At 38.7% G+C, this 25,771-nt stretch overlaps 1 protein-coding gene across 3 annotated transcripts in view; it reads left to right on the top strand.

Annotated features, from left to right (window-relative positions):
* Nucleotides 1-15,104: 15,104 nt before the first annotated feature.
* The window catches only part of UBE2W (ubiquitin conjugating enzyme E2 W), a 107,129-nt gene continuing 96,462 nt past the window's right edge, over nucleotides 15,105-25,771 (top strand). For all 3 annotated transcript variants that reach the window (XM_055318279.1, XM_055318280.1, XM_055318281.1), the window contains exon 1: nucleotides 15,105-15,206. In XM_055318279.1, the coding sequence (XP_055174254.1) occupies nucleotides 15,105-15,206 (102 nt within the window). The remainder of the gene's footprint in view (nucleotides 15,207-25,771) is intronic.

Here is a 25,771-nt window from a genome sequence, read left to right on the forward strand (position 1 = left end):
GATTACATTAATTGATTTTGAATGTTAACAGTCTTGCATACCTGGGAAAATTTCTATTTAATCAAGGTGTATAACTTTTTGTACTTAATTAAATATGCTAATATATTGTTGAGGATTTTGCATCTACATTCATGAGAGATACTGGTTTTCTTTTCTTATAATGTCTTTGGTTTTGATATTAGGGTAATGTTGGCCTTATAGAATTAGTTAGGAAGTATTCCCTCTGCTTCTATCTTCTAGAAAAGATTATAGAGTTTGTATAATATCTTCCTTAAAGTGCTCACTTCAACAGTACATATAATTTCTTCCTTAAATAGTATAATTCACCAGTGAATCTTATCTGGGCCTGGTGCTTTGTTTTGCAAGGTTTTAAGTTATTGGTTCAATTTTTTAAATAAATATAGGACTATTTAGATGTCTGCTACTTCTTGTGTGTGTTTTGGCATATTGTGTCTTTCAAAAAATTGGTCCCTTTCATCTTGGTTACCAAATTTGGGGCCACAGAGTTGTTCATAATAATATTCTTTTATTTTCATTTTAATATACATGGGATTTGTAGTGATGTTGTTTCCAAAGGTGGAGGATATTATTGATTTTAGATCTTTCTTCTTTTCTAATGTATGTATTTTATGCTATAAATTTCTCTAAGTACTGTTTTCACTGGATCCCATAAATTTTGGTAAGCTGTATTTTCACTTAGTTCAAAGTATTTTAAAAACTTATCTTGCATTTTCTTCTTTAACCCATGCATTATTCAGAACTGTGTTGATTAATCTTCAAGTATTTTGAGACTTTCCAGCTATCTTTCTGTTGTTTATAGTTTAATTCCATTGCAGTCTAAAATTAGACGCTGTTTGACTATTATTCTTCTAAATTTGTTAAGGTGTGTTTTAAGGTCAAGAATGTGGTTTCTCAGGATGCCTGGGTGGCTCAGCAGTTGAGCATCTGCCTTTGGCTTAGGGCGTGATCCTGGGGTACTGGGATCGAGTCCTGCATCAGGTTCCCCACCAGGAGCCTGCTTCTCCCTCTGCCTATGTCTCTGCCTTTCTCTGTGTGTCACTCATGAATAAATAAATAAAATCTTAAAAAAAAAAAAAAGAATATGGTCTCTCTGGTGAATGTTCCATGTGATTTTGAGAAGAATGTATATTTAGCTATTGTTGGATGAGGTAGTCTATAGATATTAATTATATCCAGTTGACTGATAGTTCTGTTGAATTCAACTACATCCTTACTGATTTTCTGCCTGCTGGATTTGTCCATTTCTGAGAGAGGGGTGTTGAAGTTTCAGATAATGGATTCACCTATTTCTCTTTGAAGTTCTATCAGTTTTTGCCTCACATATTTTGACACTGTTTCAAAGAGCATACACAGGGGTGCTTGGGTAGCTCAGTGGTTGAGCGTCTGCTTTTGGCTCAGGTTGTGATCCTGGGGTCCTGGGATTGAGTCCTGCTTTGGGCTCCTTACAGGGGGCCTGCTTCTCACTCTGCCTATGTCTCTGCCTCTCTCTGTGTCTCTCATTAATAAAAAAAAATCTTAAAAAATTAAATTAAAAAATAAAGAGCATACACATTAAGGATTTTTAAGTTCTCCTAAAGTATGATCCTTTTATCAAAATATAATGCCCTTCTTTGTCTCTGATAAATTTCCTTGCTCTGAAGTCTGCTCTGTTTGAAATTAAACAGCCTCTTCTGCTTTCTTTTGATTAGTGTTAACATGCGCTATCTTTCTCCATTCTTTTCCCTTTAGTCTACATGTGTCTTTATATTTAAAGTATGTTTCTTGTATATAACATATAACTGTATCCTGTTTTTTGATCCACCTTGATATCTTTTAATTAGTGTATTTTGACCATTGATGTTTAAAGCAATTGTCAGTAAGAGTTGGATTGATGTCCACCATATTTTTACTGTTTTCTACTTGTTGATATTCTTTGTTTCTATTTTTGTCTCACTGTTTTCTGCCTTTTATGTATATTTTTTATTTGCTGCTTTAAAAAACATTTAAAGATTTTATTTGTTTGTTTGTTTATGTATTTATTTGAGAGAGAGAGAATGCACAAGCAGGCAGAGGAAGAGGAAGAAGCAGGCCCCCCTCCAAGCAGAGAGCCTGACATGGGGCTAGACCCCAGGATTCTGGGGTCATGACCTGAGCCGAAGGCAGATACTCAATTGATTGAACCACTCAGTCACCCCTACTGTGTTTTTTTTTTTTTTAAGATTTTATTTACTCATTTGAGAGAGAGAGAGAGAGAGCATGAACAGGGGGTTGGGGGAAGAGGGAGAAGCAGACTCCCCACTGAGCAAGAAGCCTGACATGGGGTTCAATCTCAGAACCTGGAGATCATGACCTGAGCTTAAGACAGAGGCTTAACCATCTGAGCTAGCCAGATGCCCCCTTTTGTAGTTTTATTATTATTTTTTTTGAAGATTGTATTTATTCATGAGAGACACACAGAGAGAGGCAGAGGCATAGGCAGAGGGAGAAACAGGGTCCCCGCAGAGAGCCTGATACAGGATTTGATCTCAGTACCCCGGGATCATGACCTGAGCCAAAGGCAGACACTCAACCACTGAGCCACTCATGCATCCTCCTTGTGTGGTTTTAATTGAGCATTTTATAGTATTCTATTTTCTTTCCTTCCTTAGTAGTGTGTGTGTGTGTGTGTGTGTGTATAGGTTTTTCATGATTACCCTAGTTTGCACATTTACAACTAATCCAAATCCACTTTCAAATAATACTATATTGATTCATGAATAGTACAAGTAATTTATAATAACAAAATAATCCTAACTCATCCCTTGTATTATTGCTGTCATTCATTTCCCTTATACATAAGTATTTATAAATATATATGCACATACATAATTGAACATATTGTTGCCATTATTATTTTGGTTTTTTAAAAATATTTTATTTATTTATTCATGAGAGACACAGAAAGAGAGAGGCAGAGACACAGGCAGAGGGAGAAGCAGGCTCCACACAGGAAGCCCGATGTGGGACTCGATTCCGGGACCCCAGGATCACACCCTGGACCAAAGGCAGGCCCTAAACCGCTGAGCCACTCAGGGATCCCTGCCATTATTATTTTGAACAAACTGTTATCTTTTAGATCAATTAAGAAAAACAAAAGGAAAGTATTTTACTTTCATTTATTCCTTGGATGCTCTTCTTTATGTAGATACAAGTTTCTGATCTATTATCATTTTCCTTCTCTCTAAATAACTTCTTTTAACATTTCTTGCCAGGCAGGTCTACTGGTAGCACTTCACTTTTTGTTTGATTTTTGCTTGAGAAAGTCTTTATTTCTCGCTCCCTTTTGAAAGATAACTTCACAATGTACGGTATTGTAGTTTGGTGGTTTTTTCCTCTAAACACTTTAAATATTTCACCCCATTCTCTTTTTGCTTGCAAGGTTTCTGAGAAGTTGCATACAATGCTTTTCTTTGTTCCTTTATAGACTGTTTCCCCCCTGTGACTTCTTTTAAGATTTTTTTCTTTATCTTTGATTTTCTGCAGTTTGAATACCATATGCCTAGGCTTAAGTTCTTGTTTTGTTTTTGGCATTTACCAAGCTTGATAACTGAGTTTCCTCAATCTGTGGTTTGGTGTCTGACCTTAATTTTGAGAAATTCTTAGTCATTATTGCTTCAATATTGTTTCTGTTCCTTCCTTTCTTTTCTTCTGGTATTTCTGTTACTCATACATTATTTCTTTCTTTCTTTCTTTGTTTCTTTGTTTCTTTCTTTCTTTCTTTCTTTCTTTCTTTCTTTCTTTCTTTCTTTCTTAAGATTTTATTTATTTATTCATGATAGACACAGAGAGAGAGAGAGAGAGAGTGAGTGAGAGAGAGAGCCAGAGACACAGGCAGAGGGAGAAGCGGGCTCCACGCAAGGAGCCCAATGCGGGACTTGATCCCGGGACTCCAGGATTAGGCCCTGGGCTGAAGGCAGGCGCCAAACCGCTGAGCCACCCAGGGATCCTCTTTCTTTCTTTCTTTCTTTCTTTCTTTCTTTCTTTCTTTCTTTCTTTCTTTCTTTCTTTTCTTCTCTTCTGGTTTGCCTATTACTCATACATTATATCTTTGTAGTTGTCCCACAGTTCTTGGATACTCTGTTCAGGGTTTTGTTTTGTTTTTTGTTTTGTTTTGTTTTGTTTTTTTAGTCTTTTTTCTTTTTTTCTTCTCAGTTTTGGAAGTAAGTTTCTTTGTCATATCCTCAAGCTCAGAGGTTCTTTACTCAGCCATGCTCAGTCTACTCATGAGCTCATCAAAGGTATTTTTCATTTTTTACAGTGGTTCTTGATCATTAGCATTTCTTTTTAATTCTTTCTTAAAATTTTCTTCTCTCTGCTTAAATAACCCATCTGTTCTTGCATGTAGTATATTTTTTTCCTTAAAGTTCTTAGCATTTAATCGTAGTTTTAAAAAATTCCTGTTCTGATAATCCCAACATTCCTGCCATATCTAATTCTGGTTCTTAAACTTACTCATTCTCTTTAAATCATTGCCTTCTTAGCATAGGAATATGTTCACAAACCAAAAAAACTCTGAGTGTTTCGGGGGGATTTTATGGAGATATCATCATGCAGGCATGTTTAATTACTCACTGAATATCTAGTGCCTCTTACCTCTTTGGGAGTTTGGGAAATTGAACTGAAAACTTCAGGTTCTAATCAAGGTATGGTCTTTTTAGCAATCAGCTCCCATCCTGAAGATACCTAGAGGCCTGCGAAGAATTAACATACGATGCTCCTCTCATTGAGAAAATTCCAAGGGATTTAGGACCTCTGTGTCAGGAACCAGGGACAAAACCCAAATGTATATTCCTTATTATACCACATATCTTTTAATACTTTTTGTTCCATTTGTTGCTTTTCTTCAGAAGCCATCAACTATGCCTATATGTTTATAAATTTAATAATATTTTTGTCTTCCATATCTATCATTTCTTCTCTACTCTTTAAAAAAACTAAAATACAAAAACCAAATATCCCATCTGTGTTTTTCTATTGTCTCAAAATGTCTTTTTATAGTTTGTTTGAATCAGATTCTATACAAGGTTAACATATTACATTTGTTTAATAACTTCTTATCTTTTATTTTGTGAGTTTTCCTCCACCTTGTTTTTTGCCATTTATTGAAGAAATAGCATCGTTTGTCCTGTAGAACTTCTTATAATTTGACGTTAGCTCTTTGCAGCCTTGTGATGCAATTTAATAAGTTCCTCTATTTTGCACCTCATCCTTATTTCTTATAAACTGATCATAAGATCTAGAGTCTTGATAAGGTTTTTAATTTTTTTTTTTTTTGGTAAGACCACTTCATATTACTTCCTATTGTATTGCCTTCAAGAAGCATATAATATCCAGTTGTCCCATTATTCCTTATGTTAAAACTGATCAATTGGTTCAGGTATATCAGCATGATCCTTCTATAACAAAGTTTCCCTTCAACTTTTTGTTCAAACTGATTGCTTTAGCACCCACTGATGATTGATGGCAGGCTTCATTACTTCACCAGGGATAGCACAATTGTTATTCTTTTATTCTTTCATAGTTTCCATATATAACAGCTAAAATTCTTCTCTGAAGAATTTCCTTCTATCAATCATTTGGTTACCTTGAAATACAGTTTATATAGGCAAGGCCAAAAAATGTTACTCTTTCCCCCTTTTCCCCAATGAATTGGTGACCTAGCTAACTCCAAAGGTGACCAATGAGGTTTTTTTTTTAGTATTGTTATGAATTTATGATTTTATATGATTATGTGTATGTATGTGTATCTATACATATACACACATATACATATATATTTCCAAGTATACAATTATGTACTTCAGTTTATTACAGTCCTTGTTTTGGTGCTCAAATCATCTTATCTTTGGTCAGAAAATCCCCTTTAAAGTTGGCTTCCCTAATAATTTTAAATTCTTTGTTCTTTTTTTACTTCATTTGATAAAGCCAATTAGGCAAATGGTGCCAGGAACGGAATAAAGTTTAATATTTGCCTAGTGATTCTTTAAATTTTCCCATAAGTAATTCTACAGATGCCCTTGAATCCCCAGGAATCTGAAGAATATTCTGTTTTATTATTTAAAACAAATTTTTAAAAAAGATTTTATTTATTTATTCATGAGACACACATGCACACACAGAGGTAGAGACATAGGCAGAGAGAGAAGCAGGCTCCATGCAGGGAGCCCAGTGTGGGACTCAATCCCCAGTCTCCAGGATCATGCCCTGGGCTGGAGGCAGACACTCAACTGCTGAGCCAGCCAAGCATCCCAAATATTCTGTTTTAAATAATTTATCCAGAAGTAAAATTCATGCTCCAGGAGGATGTACCATGTTTATCCTATGATTTCATATACCCTATGTCATATCCTAAGATTATTTTTCTCTAAGTCCTTTGATCTTATGATTTAAGAAGCTATCAGGAGCCTTCCTCAACATCAAACCGAAGAGTTTTGACCAACATAACCCTCCCTCTCCATATAGCTGACATTGTCTTTTCTTTTCTTTCTTTCTTTCTTTTTTTTTTTTTTTAAAGAGGGAGAGTGTGAGTGGGAAGGGGCAGAGGGAGGAGAGGGAATCTTAAACAGGCTCCACTCTCCTCTTCCTAGCCTCTTTTCTTTCCTAAACTCTTTCTCAGAGTGATCTTTTTATTTTTATGGTTTCAAATATAATCATTTTAATGAATGAGCTAGACTCCATGTGGTGCTGTTTTTCACTGTGTTTCCAAACCTGCCCCATGGGCTTTCTTTGTCCTGGATGAAATCTCAGGGAGGAGCCAAAACTTCTCTAGCCCTTCTGTCACAAGAACAATCCTGTATCAGTCATTAAAATTTTCAGGTCATCTAATGTTATATCAAAATCCAAAACTTCACTTAAATGAAAGCATCTCCCTACCCTCTTCCCAGTTTAAGTTTGTGATGTAAGATTATCTGCTGAATATATTCTCTTTAAGTGTAGTAGTGAACTCTGTCCTTTTTCTCTCTCTGGCATTTCTTATGTCATCTCCTCTCATTGTAGTATGAGAAGTTTCTTCTTATAGGAGATAACACATATGATTTGAGTGGGGCTGACACCACTGGCACCCATGAGACAAGAGTCAGCCCAGGCTTAACCAAAGAGTACCTCACCTCTCTCATCACTGATTGGTTGAGAGACAAAGTTGATTAGAGCTAAGCCAATTAGAGCCATTCCCAGATATTTGCTGCTAAAACTATCCACTAGGGATACTTAGCTGATAGGATGGATATAAGTCTGGAAACTTGTGGCCAATTTGCTCACCATAAAGACTGAGAGCAAAAGAGCCCTCTGTATCAGTTGAGCCTCTGTGAATTCATTTGAGACAGATTTTACAACTTTCACTTGAAAAAGGCATGACAGATGTCCTATAGGAAATTTATAATCCTGGAACATGTCCAAAATGAATTATTTTTTCTTCCCCTTCTAGTTTCATTCCTTCTAATCTACCAACTCTTAAATTTTCAAGTAAACACACACACACACACACACACAAAATCTGGCACTCAACTCTTTCCTTGTCTCCTGCATACAACAAATCTTGGTCCTATCTGTTCCTCTTCTGAAATATCTCTAGAGTCCTTCCTTTTCTTTCTGATAATGCCCTACTACAAGCCCTCATCTCCACTTGTCAGACCCTTACAATAGTCTCTTTTTCTGATTTTTCTTTTGTGATCTTACCTGATTAAATCTGTTCAGTCAAGCAGACACACCAAAACACAAATCTGGTCTTACCCCTTCCCATCTGAAAATACCTCAAATTTGGCAAATGGATTTTTTTTTTAAAGATTTTATTTATTCACGAGACACACACACACAGAGAGAGAGAGAGAGAGAGGCAGAGACAGAAGCAGGCTCCGTGCAGGGAGCCTGACGTGGGACTCGATCTTGGGTCTCCAGAATCAGGCCCTGGGCTGAAGGTGGTGCTAAACTGCTGAGCCCCCCCTGCCCCCCCCCCCCCCGGCTGCCTGGCAAATGGATTCTAAGATAAAGTCCAACCTCCTCATCAACCAACAAAGCTTTTCATGACCAGGTCTTGACCGCCTCTGGTCTCCCACCTCCTTCCATCAATTTCCATTGGGCAATATCAAACTGTCATCCCCTGTTGACTCCAATTACATAGTTCCTACTCCCTCTGCCTGGAATGCCTTTCTTCTACCCCTTTCACCTCTGCTAGGGCCTTAGTTCTTCTTCTTCTTTTTTTTTTTTAATTTTATTTATTCATGACAGAGAGAGAGACAGAGACAGAGACACAGGCAGAGGGAGAAGCAGGCTCCATGCAGGGAGCCCAATGTGAGACTCGATCCCGGGTCTCCAGGATCACACCCTGGGCTGAAGGCCAGGCTAAACCGCTGAGCCACCCAGGCTGCCCCTAGGGGCTTAGTTCTTCCAGAAAGTTGTCTTTAGCTCCCAGGCGAAGCCAAGTTCCCCTCAACCTAGAATCCTGTAATAGCCAGTAAGTAGCTTTTTCCCTATTCTATCAAAATCCTTTCTTTCATCTGTTTTCCTGATTATAAGCAATGTGAGTATGGGAACTGTGTCTTACTCATCTTTTTATCCCCAGTGCCTGGCATTCAATATATGCTTTTTGACAAAATTGTGTTTTTTTTTTTTTTATGCATTTGTCAAACTGTCTGAAAATTCACCATAGATATATTCAGGGGCATCAGATATTCTTGGTAAAAGATAAAATCCACCTTGCCTATTAAGTTTCACAGATTAAAACAAATCAATTTGATTAGAGTTACTTTTATTTTAAAACTCCATTGATATGAGTCATTAAGAGAATAGATTTGGAAGCACAATACCGTATTCTAGTTAAAGAATTCAATCTGTAGAGTGAGACAGTTGGAGTTCCCAAGATAGAATTCTGATTTTGCTATGGCTATGGATAAGCTGTGTGACTTTGGCAATTTACCTAGTCTCTCCAAGCCTGTTTGACCTGTAGAATGAGAATTGTTTTATGTACTTCATATTCTTACAGATTAAATAATAAAGAAATACAAGTACTCTCACACTGCCTATATGGTGCATATAAATGTTCAATCCCAAGTAGCTGGTATCATTATTGTTATTAATAAATGCAAGTCTGGAACGGTGCCACATATGGGGAGGGATACTGGATGGGGCAGGGAACAACATTCCAAGAGTGAAACTTTGTCTATGGTAAGCTCAGCTCAAAGCAGAGTCTGGTTCATAGATCAGACTGTTCTACATTCATAAGAAATTGGAGGATCTTGTTATAGGTATTTCTCAGTCACTGCCACACACACACACACACACACACACACACACACCCCACTTCTTATTGCTAGGCAGCATGTCATCTGCTTAATGGAGACAGAACTTAGAGAAATTCAAAAGAAAAACTAGCCATTGCCTGTCACCTGTATGGTCCTGTGCAGTTCATGAAGCTCCTTCACAACCATGATTCACTTAGGCTCCACCACAAACCATGTGTTGGAATTTTTGTCTCCATTTTATAGATAATGAAACCAAGATTCAGAGAAGTTTAAATGACCAACTTCAGGTCATGAAAATAAGAAGTAGCTGAGTTAGGATTCAAATAGAGGCCTTTTGATTCTAAGTTTAGTGCCTTTTCTAACACATGGTAAGTAGATATCAGGCCAAAGGGGGCACAGAAATGGGATGGGGAAGAAAGGCAGAAAGTAAGATCATAAGATGAGAAAGAACTACCTGGCAAGGACAAAATCAGAATCAGTAGGGCTGCCATCCCTCCTAAACAGTGGAGGAAGGATAAATATGTGTTGGAGCAATGACAGTCTTATGAGCAGGTGAAAAGAGGGTAATATGAATTATGGTGACACAATTATGGAATTTTTTGACAAAGAAAATAACTTATCTGGAAAGCTTTGAAGAAATCACTGACTCTCCATTTTACAGATGAAAAAGTCCAGACAGGTTGATTACCTGACCAGCCCTCAGTCACATACCATTAGTGGGAGAGCCAGTCCAAAGACTAGCCATGACTTACTAGTATGGGTGTGTTAAAATCTTGAAATGCCTCTCTCTTTTTAAAAATAGCTTTATGGTGGTGGTAGGGGAAGGCGCCTGGCTGGCTCAGTACCGTAGAACATTGATTCTTGATCATAGGGTCATGAATTTGAGCTTCATGTGGGAAGTAGAGTTTACTTAAAAAAAAAAAAAAGCTTTTCAGGGTATAATTCATATACCATAAACTTCACCCATAATAATTGCTCAATAATTTTGAGTAAATTTATACCATTGGGTAACTGCCACCACAATCCGGTTTTAGAACATCTCTATTCTAAAAACACTGAAATACTTCAATAGTGGTTAGTAAATAACCACTTTCCTCAACCCTCCAAAAAAATCACCCTTCAATTCTCTGAATCACTTCAGACCTCCCTATGATCTAATTACAGATATCTGGTCCACTGGGCAAGAAACAATCCACACCCTTGCCCCAGCATTGAACAGTTTCTTCCTGGTTGGTATCTTTGTTACATCTGTGTCACACCTCTTGTTAAATAAACTCCTCTGGTTCCTAATCCAAGCTTTTCACATAACCCTGCCTTTCTGAAAGTTGGGAAAATAAACAAGCGAACAAAAGAAAACAAGAGCTATGAAAATTATGTCTATATAAAAGACAGGTTTTGAAGAAAGAAAGAAATTGAGCTGATATCTACAGTGATGGTTATCTCTTCAATAAAGGTGTTCTTATCTTGAGGTTTATACACCTCTGCTGACGGATGAATTTTTGAGGGTCAGTTAACTCCCTGAAATACAAATTTGCACAGGCATGCACATTTTTCTGTGGAGCGGGTCCATGGACAAATAGAAAAAGAAAAGGATAACTTGCTAAGAACATGTTTGGTAAGAGGTTTAGGGGAGAAGCAAACAAGGAATGTGCCCAGAATACAGACAGGGAAAAGAGTTTTAGCTAGAGAGATAATGAAAGGGAAGAAAGTGAAGACAAAGTTCTCTTGATTCACGATTTTATTTACAAACCAAATATGTATGTGAATCAATTATTTTTGACATGTAGAGTAAGTCACACATATAAGCCATTTGCTATTTTGCTAATTTTCTTTGTCCTTTATTAGGAGATTCACATGAAATGACTAGTTTGGGTCATGCTTTTCTTTCTTCTTTTTTTTTTTTAAGATTTTATTTATTTATTTATTTATTTATTTATTTATTTATTCATTCATGATAGACATAGAGAGAGAGAGAGAGAGAGACAGAGACACAGGCAGAGGGAGAAGCAGGCTCCATGCTTTTCTTTTTTTTAATTTATTTATGATAATCACAGAGAGAGAGAGAGAGGCAGAGACACAGGCAGAGGGAGAAGCAGGCTCCATGCTTTTCTTTTTTCTTTTTATTTATTTATTTATTTATGATAGTCACAGAGAGAGAGAGAGAGGCAGAGACACAGGCAGAGGGAGAAGCAGGCTCCATGCACTGGGAGCCCGACGTGGGATTTGATCCCGGATCTCCAGGATCGCGCCCTGGGCCAAAGGCAGGCGCCAAACCGCTGCGCCACCCAGGGATCCCTCCATACTTTTCTTAAAGTACCATTCGAAATTGTGAATTTGGAGTTTTGCTACTTCATTAAATCCCATCTATAGCTCATCTGGATTACATTAGCATTTTAAAATTAACTAAGGCTCCCCAGTATGTCTACATAAAGTACAATGAAGTCAAGTTCATTCCTAGTATATCTATAACGTGATTTTTAAATTCAAAATAGGACATCATTCCCATTGCATTTTATCTTAGACTTTTAAAATGGTATTTGGGACATATCAGTTAAATTTTTAATGATCTCTACTAGGCACACAGAATTTGAAATCTGGAAGAAAACTTGAAGATTATGCAGTCTGACTTGCTCATTTTATTGGTAAAGAAATAAGCCCAGCAAGATTAAGAGCCCTGACCAAGCTTGCTAATGACAGAGCTAGGACAAGACTAGAAGGATTGGATTCTTAGCTTGGAGCCTTTTCCAACATTCAATTAACAAGCTAATGGTTACTGAACTACCTACATTTCTCTGATGAGATCAGCTAGTACGTAACTATGGACAAACCATCTGGAGAGACACAGACTCTAAGGCTCCTCAACCCTGTCTCTTCACACTGTGCAAAGTAGATTCTCATAGGACTGCTCCTAACTCTCCAGAGAGAGTGAGTCATCAGAATTCAAACATTCATAAATCACATTATATTATTAATATTGCAGCATTTGCCCAGTGATCACTTTGTGAGTTCTTCAAGTTACTAGACTCTGGTTTCCCATATTTCCTCCCCTTTTCTGCCAGAAAGTCCAGCTACTATTAGTCCTCTGTGTCACAGGCTTTGCCTTTGCCTTGATGAGGAAGACATCAGGCCCATATGTAGCTTGTGTATGCCCTCTTTCTTTGGTCCTACAGGGAGGTTGGAGGTGGGGGTAGTTTGTGAGACGAGGAAGCATCACCTTCTTGAACATGATGGTCGTTCGTAATTGAAGTGGAAATCAAAAGATTGAGGATCAATTTCTAACAAAAATAATAATTATGCCCTAATATCATCTAATATGCATCTTATGTTTATATTTCTCCAGTTATCTCAAAAATATCTTCTTTACAGTTGGTTGAATCAGGATCCAAACAATGTTAACAGGACTGCATTGGTTTAATATGTCTCTTAAGTATCTTTTATTGCAAATGATACTATTAAAAAAGATTCTTCAAAGGTAGGGGGAATTTTAATTTTATTATTGTTCAACTATTTTCCAAAGTGGAAATTGTCCGATTTTGCTCCTGCAGGGTTTATGAGAGCTACACCCACTTTTGGTATTTTCAGACATTTTGCCTTCTGTCTGATAGTAAGCCCCACATTGTAAAGAAATATGTGAGCTTCATCTTCACTGTATAATCAAATGTTTTAGACAGAAAAATTTTATGTTCTCTGGAGATGATATATGTTCCACCCCATCAGAAAGTCATTGTTTTAGCTCCTGAGTACATCAGGATTTTTTTATTAAATGTTAATAAAAAAATGAAGAAGATAGTAAGCATATCCTACTTAATATTTCCCAGGAAAGATATGACTGGTACGGACTCTTCCCTCCTCTGAAGGTCCTTTTTAACACACATAAAACCCAAGGGACCGGAAGTTGACTTTACTGTGAAGAGTGTTAAGAATTCTTTAACTCCCTTTTCTTGTTAGCAGGTCATGGCAGGCTGTTGGTTGATGATGATGACGTCATAATGCTTCGTTTGTAGGGTCATCTGATGTCACTTATACCTTAAGAAGAATCAGCTTTTAAATAAAATGAACTTTAGATGGTAAAACCTGATCGTCTGGAGCAATTTCCTGCATTATAGGAATTAAAAATCTCTGGAAGAAAATATACATGGAATAGCTTTCTTCTTTCGTTGGGATATATAAGTGAAGTGTTGACAACACAATTGAGTTGACACCAGATATGCTTCTGGATGATTCCTGGTTGCTAAAAGTCTCCAAACATTCCTCAAGGGCACCGTCACTTTGCACAACAAAGAGAATACCAGCTCATTTCTGGCAATAGGGTGGAATTCTAAGAGGAAAAAGCAAACCAATATAACTTCTTCTAGTGATAGGAATAGTTGGTTTAATATTATACTATAGAATAACGGGTGTATTTTAAATCTCTATTTCCTTTCTGAACACATTTTACATTAGGGAATTTCCCAGAGAACATAATGATCTATCTTTAGAGTGGGAAGGATGATATCCTACATTGGTCTTATATTTAAATCTTACAGAAATTTCTAAAAAACAGCTCCAAGTTAATAAAACAACTGATTTCAAACTTTCGTTCTGGTAAAGCAAAAAAGCCCTCTACTAGATGTATCAGCCATCTAAATCTTTAAAAGATGGAACACGAGATGCAAGCCTCTGGCTTCCATTTTATTCTTTTTTTAAAAAATATTATTTATTTATTTATTTATTTATTTATTTATTTATTTATTTATTTATTTATGATAGACAGAGAGAGAGAGAGAGAGAGAGAGAGAGAGAGAGGCAGAGACATAGGCAGAGGAAGAAGCAGGCTCCATGCAGGAAGTCCCACGCGGGACTCCATCCCGGGTCTCCAGGATCGCGCCCTGGGCCAAAGGCAGGTGCTCAACCGCTGAGCCACCCGGGCGTCCCTGGCATAGTTTTTTAAAAGGTGGCTTCTGATAAATGTTGGCAGAACTGGTGCATTCCAGAATAAATTCTGGATGCTCAGCTCTCCCTAGTCAAATACATCCCTAGGTCAAATGACCACAGAACTGCCCACAACGAAACAGGCTGAAGCCAAGTCCAGATGTGACAAAAGGTGTCAAGTGTATACTACAAAGTGCACAGATCCATCAAAACAAAACAAAACAAAACAATCACGTCTAGGGTCAAATCCCTACACAGATGTGAATGCCGTAACAACCGTAACTATTACGGATACCCGTTTAGTTTAAAACCGAGGGGCTGGTGTAAAGGGGGAAACAACAGCACACGAACCAAAGAAAAACTTTAAAAATGTCTCTTCCCTTTCGGGCAAGTTTCAGCCCTACAAATCCACCCTGGCCCTTAGAATGCCAACGTACTGTTTTGCTCTCCGTCCTCATCCCATTGTACAACGACATGCGTCTTTCTCCCCCGACATTGGGAACACGAGAAGCCTTCCAGGCGGAAAGAGTAAAAGGCAGCCCCGCGGGCAGGGGAACCGCGCCCCAAGGTGTGAATATGGGCCTGGCGCGGTGGAGAAGACGTCCAAGAGGAATAAAGCATCTTCCAACCACCCCACCAGCGGTTGGAAAAACAAAGCAAAAAGAAAAACCAACGGGGCTCGGCATCATCAAGATGTTAGGGTAAACAGAGAAAAAAAAAAAACAAAAAACCTACGGCCGTCGCCAGGTGAGGCCCGGCGCGGCGGCGAGGCAGCGCGGCTGCCGGAGAGCGGGCCGTGCCCGAGGGTACCACCAGCGCCATTGACCGCGCTCCCGCCGCCCCTCCCCCCGCCGGGTCGCCAGCCAATCCCCTCCCGCCGTCGCCTTCCCACCGGAGGCCCCGCCCCCGGCGCCCAGGATGCTGGGCCCCCGCGGCGTGACGCGAGCACGGCGGCTCCGCCCCCTGCGTCTCTGGCCTCGCCGGCCTTGGGGGGATGGTTCCATCATGGCGTCAATGCAGGTGAGAGGAGTTTGCAGCATCTGGGCGGGCGAGGGAGCCGCCGAGAGGACGCAAGCGTTTTGTCGGGGGCGGCGTCTGGGACTCTGGGGCACCCGGGCGGGTTCGGGAGCGGCCCTGGTGGCCAGTCCTTTCCCGGCTTCAGGACGCTGGGGAGGGGAGCGAGGCGGCGAGAAGAAGGGCGGGGGAGGGGGGGTCCTCGGGCGGTCGAAGCGGACGCCAGCCGGCCGGGAAGTTGGGGGATAAAGAAGGCTGAGAGGAGGAAGGGGTGAAGTTTGGCGTTGGCGTGGCGGCAGTGGTCTCGGGTCGCCTCTCGCTCACACTGACGCTGGCCTGCCCGCCCGCCCCGGGGATGCCTTCCCCGCGGTCCCCGGCCGGGCGGAAACAGCTGCTCTGGCCGTCGTCGCTGGGGCAAGGGCGGCCCGGAGAGGGGCCGGGGGCGGGGGGGAGCTGGAAAGGCGTTCCGGGGACGGCGGCCAGCTGCAGAAGCGCCTCGCGGCCTCTGCTCAGGCCTCCCACGCCCAGCTGCTCCGACCGCTCGGCCCTCCTCTCTTTGACTCTCACTCCTTTGCCCCGTGGGTACCTTCCTCTGTTAGCCTTCGCACCCTCTGCGAACCTTAGTGCGGCAGCTCACCCGCTCTCCCGAGGCTGCCCTTGGCCCTTCAACCCTTGCCTCCTAAGAGGCGGTCTCCCCGAGGTCTGAGTCACTAGCCCCCTTATACCTCCGGGATGGCTCGCCCTCAGATTTTTTTTTTTTCTTTCCCTGCGGTGCCCCACCCTTGTGGTCGCGGTAAAGCTCCAGCCCTTTGCCCTTCTTCCCTAGATCTTTAGTGGAATCTTAGTTTGGTAGGAGGCATTTATTAACCTGTGTCATAGCTGCCTGACTTAGCAGTTCATGGGTTTCTGGCTTTCCAACTTAATATGCTCCTTTTTTTTCCAGATCCAAGGAGTTTTGTTTTTTTGTGGGTTTTTTGTTTTGTTTTGTTTTTTCTTTTTTTTCCCCCCAGGCAAAGATGGCAACCACAACTGCAGTTTTGTAAAGATTGACTCTGCATTATCTATAGCCTGCATTTAATTTTACAAATGAAGACTAGCTCTGATGAGAACACATAGGGAGAGAAGATAGAACTGTTGTTTGGAGTGGCGGCTGAGTGCTTTTTAGAGTTTTAACATCTTAAAGAGACCCACGTTTTTCTTAGGATTCAGTGCTTTTGTTTCTAGAAGAATAAGCAAATCTTCCTATCTTCCCCCACCCTCTGTTTTTGGTTTGTTTTTCATTTCTAGGCGAGAACACTTTTTTCTTCTCTTTTCTGCATCTTCCTCTTTTGCGTACATACTTGCTTCACATTTACTTTTGTGCTTTTGTGTTATCACCTTTCAACCAGTTTTCCATGCGATATTCTATTTACGGTTGCTGCTGCTTCTGGACTTTCCTGAAGAATAGAAAAATGTCTAACTTTCCTACTTGAAGGGATGTCACAAAACGGTGCAGGGAAAAAACAAGAACAATTTGAGGAAACATTATACTTTACACTGGTCTCCCCAGAGACGTTAGAGAGGTTTCGTCATTTGAGGCCAAAAAAGGAACTGTGGAACACTAGTTGAACAGTAGATGGGCTATATGACTAATTTAAGATAGTTTGTATTAAGATTAAAATAATTTGTTTCAAGACTAAAAATTATGGTTAAACCCACAACACCTGTGATTATATTATTTAACAAGACAATTATAGGGATAACTAATTAGCTGGTTAGATGCAAACTTTGAGGGTCTGAAAGAACAAATTTCCGGGTTTAAGAGAAAATACAGAATTGGGTCAGTGCAGAACTTAATGTTGATAATCTTGAATTTTACATGGTGACTTGAGCAATGGAAAAAAAAATATTTGCCACTGCAATAAGTGGAATTTTCTGTGTTTTAGGTATTTTCCCATTGCTTGTTTGTATTTTCCAAATATCTGATACAGATATTTCAGATACAGGTTTTCTGACAGTACCTTGAAAAATAATTTTAATATAGATAAATCAAACTTTTTGAAATTCAGTACTGGTTTCTGTGTGGTTATTCCGTCTTTGGTGAATAAAGTTTTTCCTGACCATCTTTATAGCAAAATGTTGTGTTAAAGATTTTATTTTATTTTTTTTTTTTAAGTAATCTCTGCATCCAACTTGGGGCTCAAACTCACAACCCCAAGATCAAGACTCTGCTCTACCAACTAAGCCAGCTAGATGCCCCTTAATAGCAAAATTTAACTCTTCAAAACAACTGAATTTGTTTATTTACTCAGTTATTTTTTAAGGGCCCTACTGTGTCTGGTACTAATCAGAGTGCTAGAGATAGAGCAGTGAACAAAAGTAGACAAGGATTTCTGCTCTGGATACAATAGTCTAGTTGGGGGAGACAGATAACCAAATACTTAAGTTAATTGCATATTATATTAGAAGGTGATAATGCTATGAAGGGAAAGCATGGAAGGAGGTTAGGAAATGGATGTTTTGGGGATTTCAGTCAGAGTGCTTAGGAAAAAGTATTATACATATGCTGCTCTATGTCCTTACCTAAAAAGTTTTCAGATTTCTTTATCTTACGCCAGGTCGTCAGGATGTTATCGCGGCTGAGGAGATTACTGAAGCTGTAAGAACTATTTTAAAGACATACAAATTATAGAAATGTAATATAAGATTTGATTACTTGATAAAAACGAAATTAGTCTTGAGAATCAGTAACAAGTAAGGATAGACCTTGGTTTTTTCCTTGGAGAGGATTTTGCAGTTGAGGTTTTAACTCCTTTAACGCACTCTGTCAGTGTCTCCCAACCTTTCCTCAGATGGCGGCACGTAGAAAATAATTTTTGAATCGCACGCTGTGGTGGATGCACTAAACTGTTGGAGATGAGTACAGTTATTTTGGCACATCTGTAATGCTGGGAATACTCTGCTCAATAATATTGTTAAAGTCGTTCTTCATACAGTTCATGGTTGTGATTTTCAAACTTATTGGAGCCTTAGAGATATTCTTTCTTGGGAACGAAGTCACAAATTACTGAGATTATGGTTAGATGGTGTTTTAAGAAAGTATTCTTAGAGAATAGTGGGCTTCTGGCAATACTTAAAATTGGCAGGAGTTAGAGTAAAGAAACATCTACATTTAATTGTGATAGTTCTAGAAATGTTAAATTACTCTTGTGGATTTTCTGCACTGTTTTCCTCTTAATGGGGTCTTACACTATTAACTGTTGATTTGCCTAGATTGAAGGAGAATGATTTAGTAACGGATGGATTATGAATGTGTGCTTATTTTCAGATGACTTTGAAGTGTTATTTTGTGTTATTCACAACTCTGCTCTTTACTCAAGTGTCTGGCTGTAGTGATTGAGAGAGGTAGAATCTTACTGACATTTTTAGTAGTCACATTGCCTTGACAGGCTCCATATGACTGTTGATGATGTTGTGAAGGATTACAGCATAATCAAAAGCTAGAAAAATGACTTATCTTGGATCCTGAGGCTGAGTTCTGGGAACTTGGGGAGTATAGATGCCTAGAATTAGAGTAGTATTGGAGAAGGTTGAGTGGATACTCTGGCTAGGAACAGTGCTGTCAGGGATCTTGACTTGGGACAAGTCAAGGAAAGGGGGAACAGTATAGAATAGAATTGAGGATATTTTGTGTCAATGATAAACATACGTGGAGGACAGGCGAATAAAGGATAAAGCTAAGGTAATCTTAACTTTCAAAGTAGTCCTTGCGATACTTTTAACTGTTAATCAATTACTGCTTAATGAGATGGCTTCTGTTTTTATCCTAAGTGTTTGGGTGTTTCATTTAACTTTTCCTGTCTCTTCCACTCCCCTGGGCCATAGATCTCAGGAGAATAGGAAAATACCTTTTCTTTGTCTCTTAAATATACACTTAGTGACTATGGTGAATGCTAATCACTTGACACTTCTTATTAGCAAGTTATGCATTAGTTTAATTCCATTTTAGAGAAATCTTTTAAGCACTTTCATAACAGGTTGAGTAGAAAGGAACAATTTAAAGTGTGTGTGTATATATATATATATATATATATATATATATATATTCCCCTGAGAGTTGACTTATTTTCTTGATTTATGTGTTTGCCATAATACTAGTTTTCAAAGTATTTTTTCCTGTTCTTCCTCTCTGGATTCTTATTCCAACCTTGTAAAATGGGAAGTCAGATAATCGTATTGCATTTTAATAGAGACAGAGTAACTTTTGGTAAGTAATCACTTATTTGGAAAGCAACTTACCCAAAATTACATAGCACTGAGTGCTGAAGCTGTGATTAAAAACCAAGCTCTGAAATCTGTTGATGCTATGAGGTTGTATGTAATTAACATGTTAACAAGTTTGACATTGTAGAGAAATCATTGGGATAATTACTTTTTAGTCAAGAAGTAAATGTTTACTAGGATATTTTATAGCTTCTATAGCTGAGAGAAAAAATATAATATGGTTATGCATGCATTTTAAAAAGGCTCTTTATGCATGTACTTGTGCACTGAGTAAAATTAGGGCAAATCCTTACTGTTCAAAGATATTCTTTATTTTTAAGGAGAGTTTTAAGAGTAGAGGTGACCTGGCATCTTTCTGAAAATATAGTTCTGCATAGTGTTTATCTGAATTGAACATTTGTTACATGTTATTTCTTTATGTCACTGCTGTCTGCATTTTATCTACAATAATACTTGTTCCTGTTTATCAGGTGTTTTTAGTAATCCTTCATTTGGTAGCCTTTATTCATGAATTTAGGTTTTAGATCACCAGTAAATGGTACACACCTTTGAGTTATTTTATTCTGAGAAAAACTAATCATTCAGTAGGTCTTATTAAAATTCATTAGGAAAAAAAACCACAAAATCTGGAATCAGAAGACCTGGATTTAGGTTCTCTTTCTGTACTTAACATCTATGTTGCCTAAAAATCAATGTGTCAAGTTGGTGGTTAAGACAAAAGGAAATTAATAGATAAACATATATGAAACTGTTTTTTGACTTTCCTTCCCAAACCTGTTTCTTTCTGTAGTCCCCATATTGGTAGTTAGGAACTTTATTCATCCGTTCGTTTAACCAAAAACCTTGGTTTCATACCATCCCATAGTGAAAACATTAGCAAATTCTGTCGAGCTCACCTTTCAAAATATATCCAGAATCCAACTGTTTGTCCTCTCTTCTGAATTACTGCTGTAAATCATTGTCATCCCTCATCTGGATTATAGCAACCCTGCTTCTGCCCTTGTTCCCTCACTGTCTTCTTAGTCCATTATTTAGATTCTTTCGAAACAAAAGTCAAATGTCACATCACTTGCATCCCTGCTGTGGCTTCCCTGTTTTACTCAGAATATACAGTTGACTCTCCAATAATGCAGGGGTTAGTGGTGCTGACCCCTGCACAGTTCAAAATCCATGCATAGGGATCCCTGGGTGGCGCAGCGGTTTAGTGCCTGCCTTTGGCCCAGGGCGCGATCCTGGAGACCCGGGATCAAATCCCACGTCGGGCTCCCAGTGCATGGAGCCTGCTTCTCCCTCTGCCTATGTCTCTGCCTCTCTCTCGCACTGTGTGCCTATCATAAATAAATAAAAAATTAAAAAACAAACAAACAAAACAAAATCCATGCATAGGGATGCCTGAGTGGCTCAGAGGTTGAGTGTCTGCCTTTCGCTCAGGGCATGATCCTGGGATCCAGGATCGAATCCCACATTGGGCTCCCTGCATGGAGCCTGCTTCTCCTTCTGCCTGTGTCTCTTCCTCGCTCTGTCTCTTGTGAATAAATAAATAAAATCTTAAAAAAAAAAAATTCTAAAAAAAAAAAAAAATCCATGCATAGCTTATGACTCCTCAAAAACTTAGCCACTAATAGCCTACTGTTATTTGGAAGCCTTGCTGATAACATAGTCAATTAACATATATTTTGAAAATTATATGCAGTATATACTGTATTATAAAATAAGCTAAAGAAAAAAAATTTTTATAAGATTTTATTTCTTTAATTCTGAGAGACACAGAAGGTAGAGACATAGGCAGAGGGAGAAGCAGGCTCCTCTCAGGGAGCCCGACGTGGGACTCGATCCTAGAACCCCAGGATCACACCCTGAGCCAAAGGCAGTTGCTCAACCGCTGAGCCACCCAGGCGTCCCTAAGCTAGAGAAAATTAAAATCATAAGGCAGATAGAATGTATTTACAATACTGTGTGTTTATTAAAAAAAAAAAAAAGCTTATGTAAAAGGACCTGTGTCTTTAAAACCCACGTTTCCCACGTTTAGTGCTCATCTGTAATCCAGGGTTCCTTTTAAGGCATAGAAAGCCATACTTAGTCCATTATCTATCTTATTGTCTCTTTCTCCCCACCACCTGTTCACTCATCTAATCACTCCTTGATATTTCTACCTCCGTGCCTTAGCCCATATTTCCTCTAGTTGGAGTCTTCACCTATCTGGATGGCTCACTTCCTTTATTCTCTCAGATCTTTGTTCAAGTGTAGTTAATTAGAGAAGCCTTCCTTGACCACCAAATATAAATAGCTTTTCCACCCCTGCCACTTATAATTTGCCTTACCCTGCTGAATTTTTCATAGCCCTGACATTTATTAATTTACTATTTCTCCCAAATATAACTCAGTGCCTGGCATGTAGTAGGCCCACAGTAAATGTTGAAGAAATAAATAGAGCACAGCTTCTGTAGTCAGATAAACTTGGTTTGAATTCGAGCTTTGCCACTTAATAGCTGTGTAACCCTTTTTGCCCAATATAAAATAAGGATAATAGGGGCACCTGGGTGGCTCAGTAGGTTATATATCTGCCTTCCACTCAGGTCATGACCTCAGTGTCCTGAGATAGAGCCCCATGTTGGCCTTTCTCAGCAGGGAGCCTGCTTCTCCCCCGCCCCCACTTCTTGCTTGTGCGCTCTCTGTCAAATGAATAAATAAAATCTTAAAAAAAAATAAGGATAATAAAACAATCGTATGGGGGTAAGATTGCAAATCACTTAATGTCATGAATCTTCATGTCCTGAATCTTTTTTGTTAGTGGGTTATAATGCTCTAGCCTCTTGTTTTAAACTACTTCTATCAGATACTTTAAAAAAAAAAAATTGATTCCTATCCTGTGTTGGCTATCAGTGAAAAAGATTTCCTGTTACAGATTTTATTTGAGAGAGCACAAGAGCATTGGGGCATGGTGAGAGGGACAAGCAGACTCCTTACTGAGCAGGGAGCCCTGACTCGATCCCAGGGCCATGGGATCATGACCTGAGCCGAAGACAGACACTTAACTGACTGAGCCACCCAGGCTTTCACTTCAGGGTGAAACCCACCCTGAAGTATGGTTTCCAATTAGCACATGTGCTTGACTACTTCTCAAATATTGAAGAGGATTAGCGAAGTAATACTTTGAACTTTCTTTATCAGTTTTATTTATTTATTCATTTATTTATTTTTTAAAGATTTATTTATTTATGATAGAGGCAGAGACACAGGCAGAGGGTGAAGCAGGCTCCATGCCGGGAACCCGACGTGGGACTTGATCCCGGGACTCCAGGATCATGCCCTGGGCCAAAAGCAGGCGCTAAACCTCTGAGTCACCCAGGGATCCCCTCTTTATCAGTTTTAAATGGCACATTCAGTTTTTTCTTTTTCAATTGAAATGTAATTCACATACCATAAAACATCATTTTTACTAAAGTATATAATTTAGTGATTTTAATATATTCACAACCATCATCAATATCTGATTCCAGGACATTTTCATTATCCCCCCAAAAAAAACCCTTTACCTGTATTAGCAGTCATTCCCCATTCCTTGCCCATGCTCCACAGAAATCACTAGTCTGTTTTCTATCTCTGTTGGTTTGACGATTCTGGGTATTTCCCATAAATGGAATCATACGGTATATGGTCTTTTGTAACCAGCTTTTTACCATAGTGTTTTTGAGATTCATCCATGTTGAAGCTTATATCAGTACTTAATTCCTTTTTATGGCTGTGAGTCCATTTTATGGTTATATCAGTTGATATTTGGTTTGTTTCCTGTTTCCATTCATCATTATTGGCAGCTTGGATTGTTTCTGCTTTTCGAATAATGCTGCTATGAAGATTGATGTACATGCTTTTTATTTGGCCATGTTTTAATTTGTCTTAAGTATATACTTAACAGTGAAATTGCTGGGTCATTTGGTAACTCTGTTTAACTTTCTAAGGAACTGCCAGACATTTCCATGACTCAGTAGGTTATACATCTGCACCATTTTACATTCCCACCAGCATTGTGGAAAGGTTCCAGTTTCTACACATTTTGGTCAGTATTTGTTGCCCTTTTTTTTTTTTTAATAGCTTCACATCCTGGTGGATGTGAAGTGATATCTCCTTGTGGTTTTGATTTGCCTTTCCCTAGTGACTAAGGATGTTGAACATTTTGTATTTATTGGTAAATTTCTTGTAGAAATGCCTATTCAGATCCCTTGCCCATTTAAAAATTAAAGTTGTCTTTTTATTGAGTTGTCAATGACTTTTTGTTTATTCTGAATACAAGCCCGGATCAGATAAATGGTTTGCAAACATTTTCTCCTGTGACTTGTGTTTACACATTCTTGGGGTGTCCTTGGAGGTACAAAAATTTTTAATTTTGATGAAGTCAATTTATCCCCCCCCCCCCCGTCTGTCATTTATATTTTTGGGATCATATCTAAGAAATCACTACCTAGGTAGGGTGCCTGGGTGGCTCAGTTAGATCATGACTCCCTGCTCAGTGAGGAGTCTGCTTCTCTCTCTACCCCTCACCCTTCCTTGTGCAGGTGCTCTCTCTCCTCTCTCAAATAAAATCTTAAGAAAAAAATGATCTAATCCAAGGTCATAAAGACTTACACTTTATTATAGCTATGCTTTTTTCTGAGATTGTTACAGTTTTAGCTCATACATTTAGGCTTTTTTTTTAATTTTAAAAAATTTTTTTTTTACATTTAGGCTTTTGATTCATTTTGATTAACTCTTGTATATAGTGAGGCATTTTTGGTTTTATAGCATTAATATAGCACCTTTTTTTTTTTTTTTTGAAGTTGCATAGGCCCAAACCAAAAGCTCATCAGAACTAAAAGCTCATCAGATTTGATAGTATCCTGCTGGATTCAAGTTCTTTTTCTAGGTTGAGTGGGGCTGTTAAGCTGTTTTTCAGAGAATTTATATTGCAGCCCTACTCCTAAGAAATGTGATTGTGGTCCTAATAAACTATTACTGAGAATATTCCTCTATTAGCTTTTATAGTAATTAAAATAGGCATACCAGCATAAAGTTTTAGACTTAGAAAACTTTGAGACATAGGGCATTTTAGGAGGTCAGTTCAACTATCATACTTTTTCTTTAAGTCATTGCTACATTTCATGATTAGAGGTAGTTGGTAAAATATAATTTACTTTTGTACTGCATGAAGATATGTTGAGTAAATTGAGTATATAGATTTTTTTAAAAATATAGATTTGATATGAGAAAAATGGTCACATCCTTAGGAAATCTAATTTTAGGTATTCTAGTGGAGAAATGAACATAGATGAGCATATTGGTATCTTTATTCTTTTTTTTTTAATTTTTTATTTATGATAGTCACAGAGAGAGGGAGAGAGAGAGAGAGGCAGAGACATAGGCAGAGGGAGAAGCAGGCTCCATGCACTGGGAGCCCGACGTGGGATTCGATCCCGGGTCTCCAGGATCTCGCCCTGGGCCAAAGGCAGGCGCTAAACTGCTGCACCACCCAGGGATCCCTATCTTTATTCTTGATGTTGCTTATTGGAAACCCTCATAGAATTCATTTCTTTGTAATTATTAGTTTGAGCTACCTTGATTTGATATTTCTACAGTCTATTCTCAGTATTCCTGGATTCCATATCTGTGAATCTGCTTACTCCGTAAAATTTGTAAGCCTAAAATCAATCCTCATGGTGCTTTTGTGGTGATTTTACACGCATGCGCAGAGCTGGGAAAAATTGGAGTAGCTAGATATGCATAGTTTCAACTGAGGTCAAACAAGGCAACACTCTGTCTTGATTTAGCTGTCATTCTGTAAACAAGTGTTCTTTTCTAGGTCTATTTGGTGGTGCCACATTTTTTGCATTTTACTACTTTGGGGGATTTCACTGCTTAAAATGGCCTCCAAGCTTGGTATTGAAGTGCTGTCCAGTATTTCTAATCCCAAGAAGACTGTAATGTACCTTATGTAAAAAAATGTGTGTGTTCGATAACTTTTTTTTCAGGCATGTGCCATTAGCCTTGGATTCAGTGTTAATGGATCAACATATATTAAGGAGTCTTTAAACAAACACACAAAAACCTAGGTGATTATTGATTGGTTTAATGTGGACAGAGGATGCAAGAATCTAACTTTGTATTTCCCCTAGGAACAGTGGTTCAGTATTTGCTAACTTAGTATTTGCGGTGTCTTAATAGTCTATAACACAACTACTATTAATAATAAAAATTGTCTGTATTTTGACTTAAATTTCAGTTGCCTCAGGGCACCTGGGTGGCTCAGTTGGATAAGTGTCTTACTCTTGATGTCA

The sequence above is a fragment of the Nyctereutes procyonoides genome, unplaced genomic scaffold, assembly GCF_905146905.1.
Source record: "Nyctereutes procyonoides isolate TBG_1078 unplaced genomic scaffold, NYPRO_anot_genome, whole genome shotgun sequence".
NCBI classification, from domain to species: Eukaryota; Metazoa; Chordata; class Mammalia; order Carnivora; family Canidae; genus Nyctereutes; species Nyctereutes procyonoides.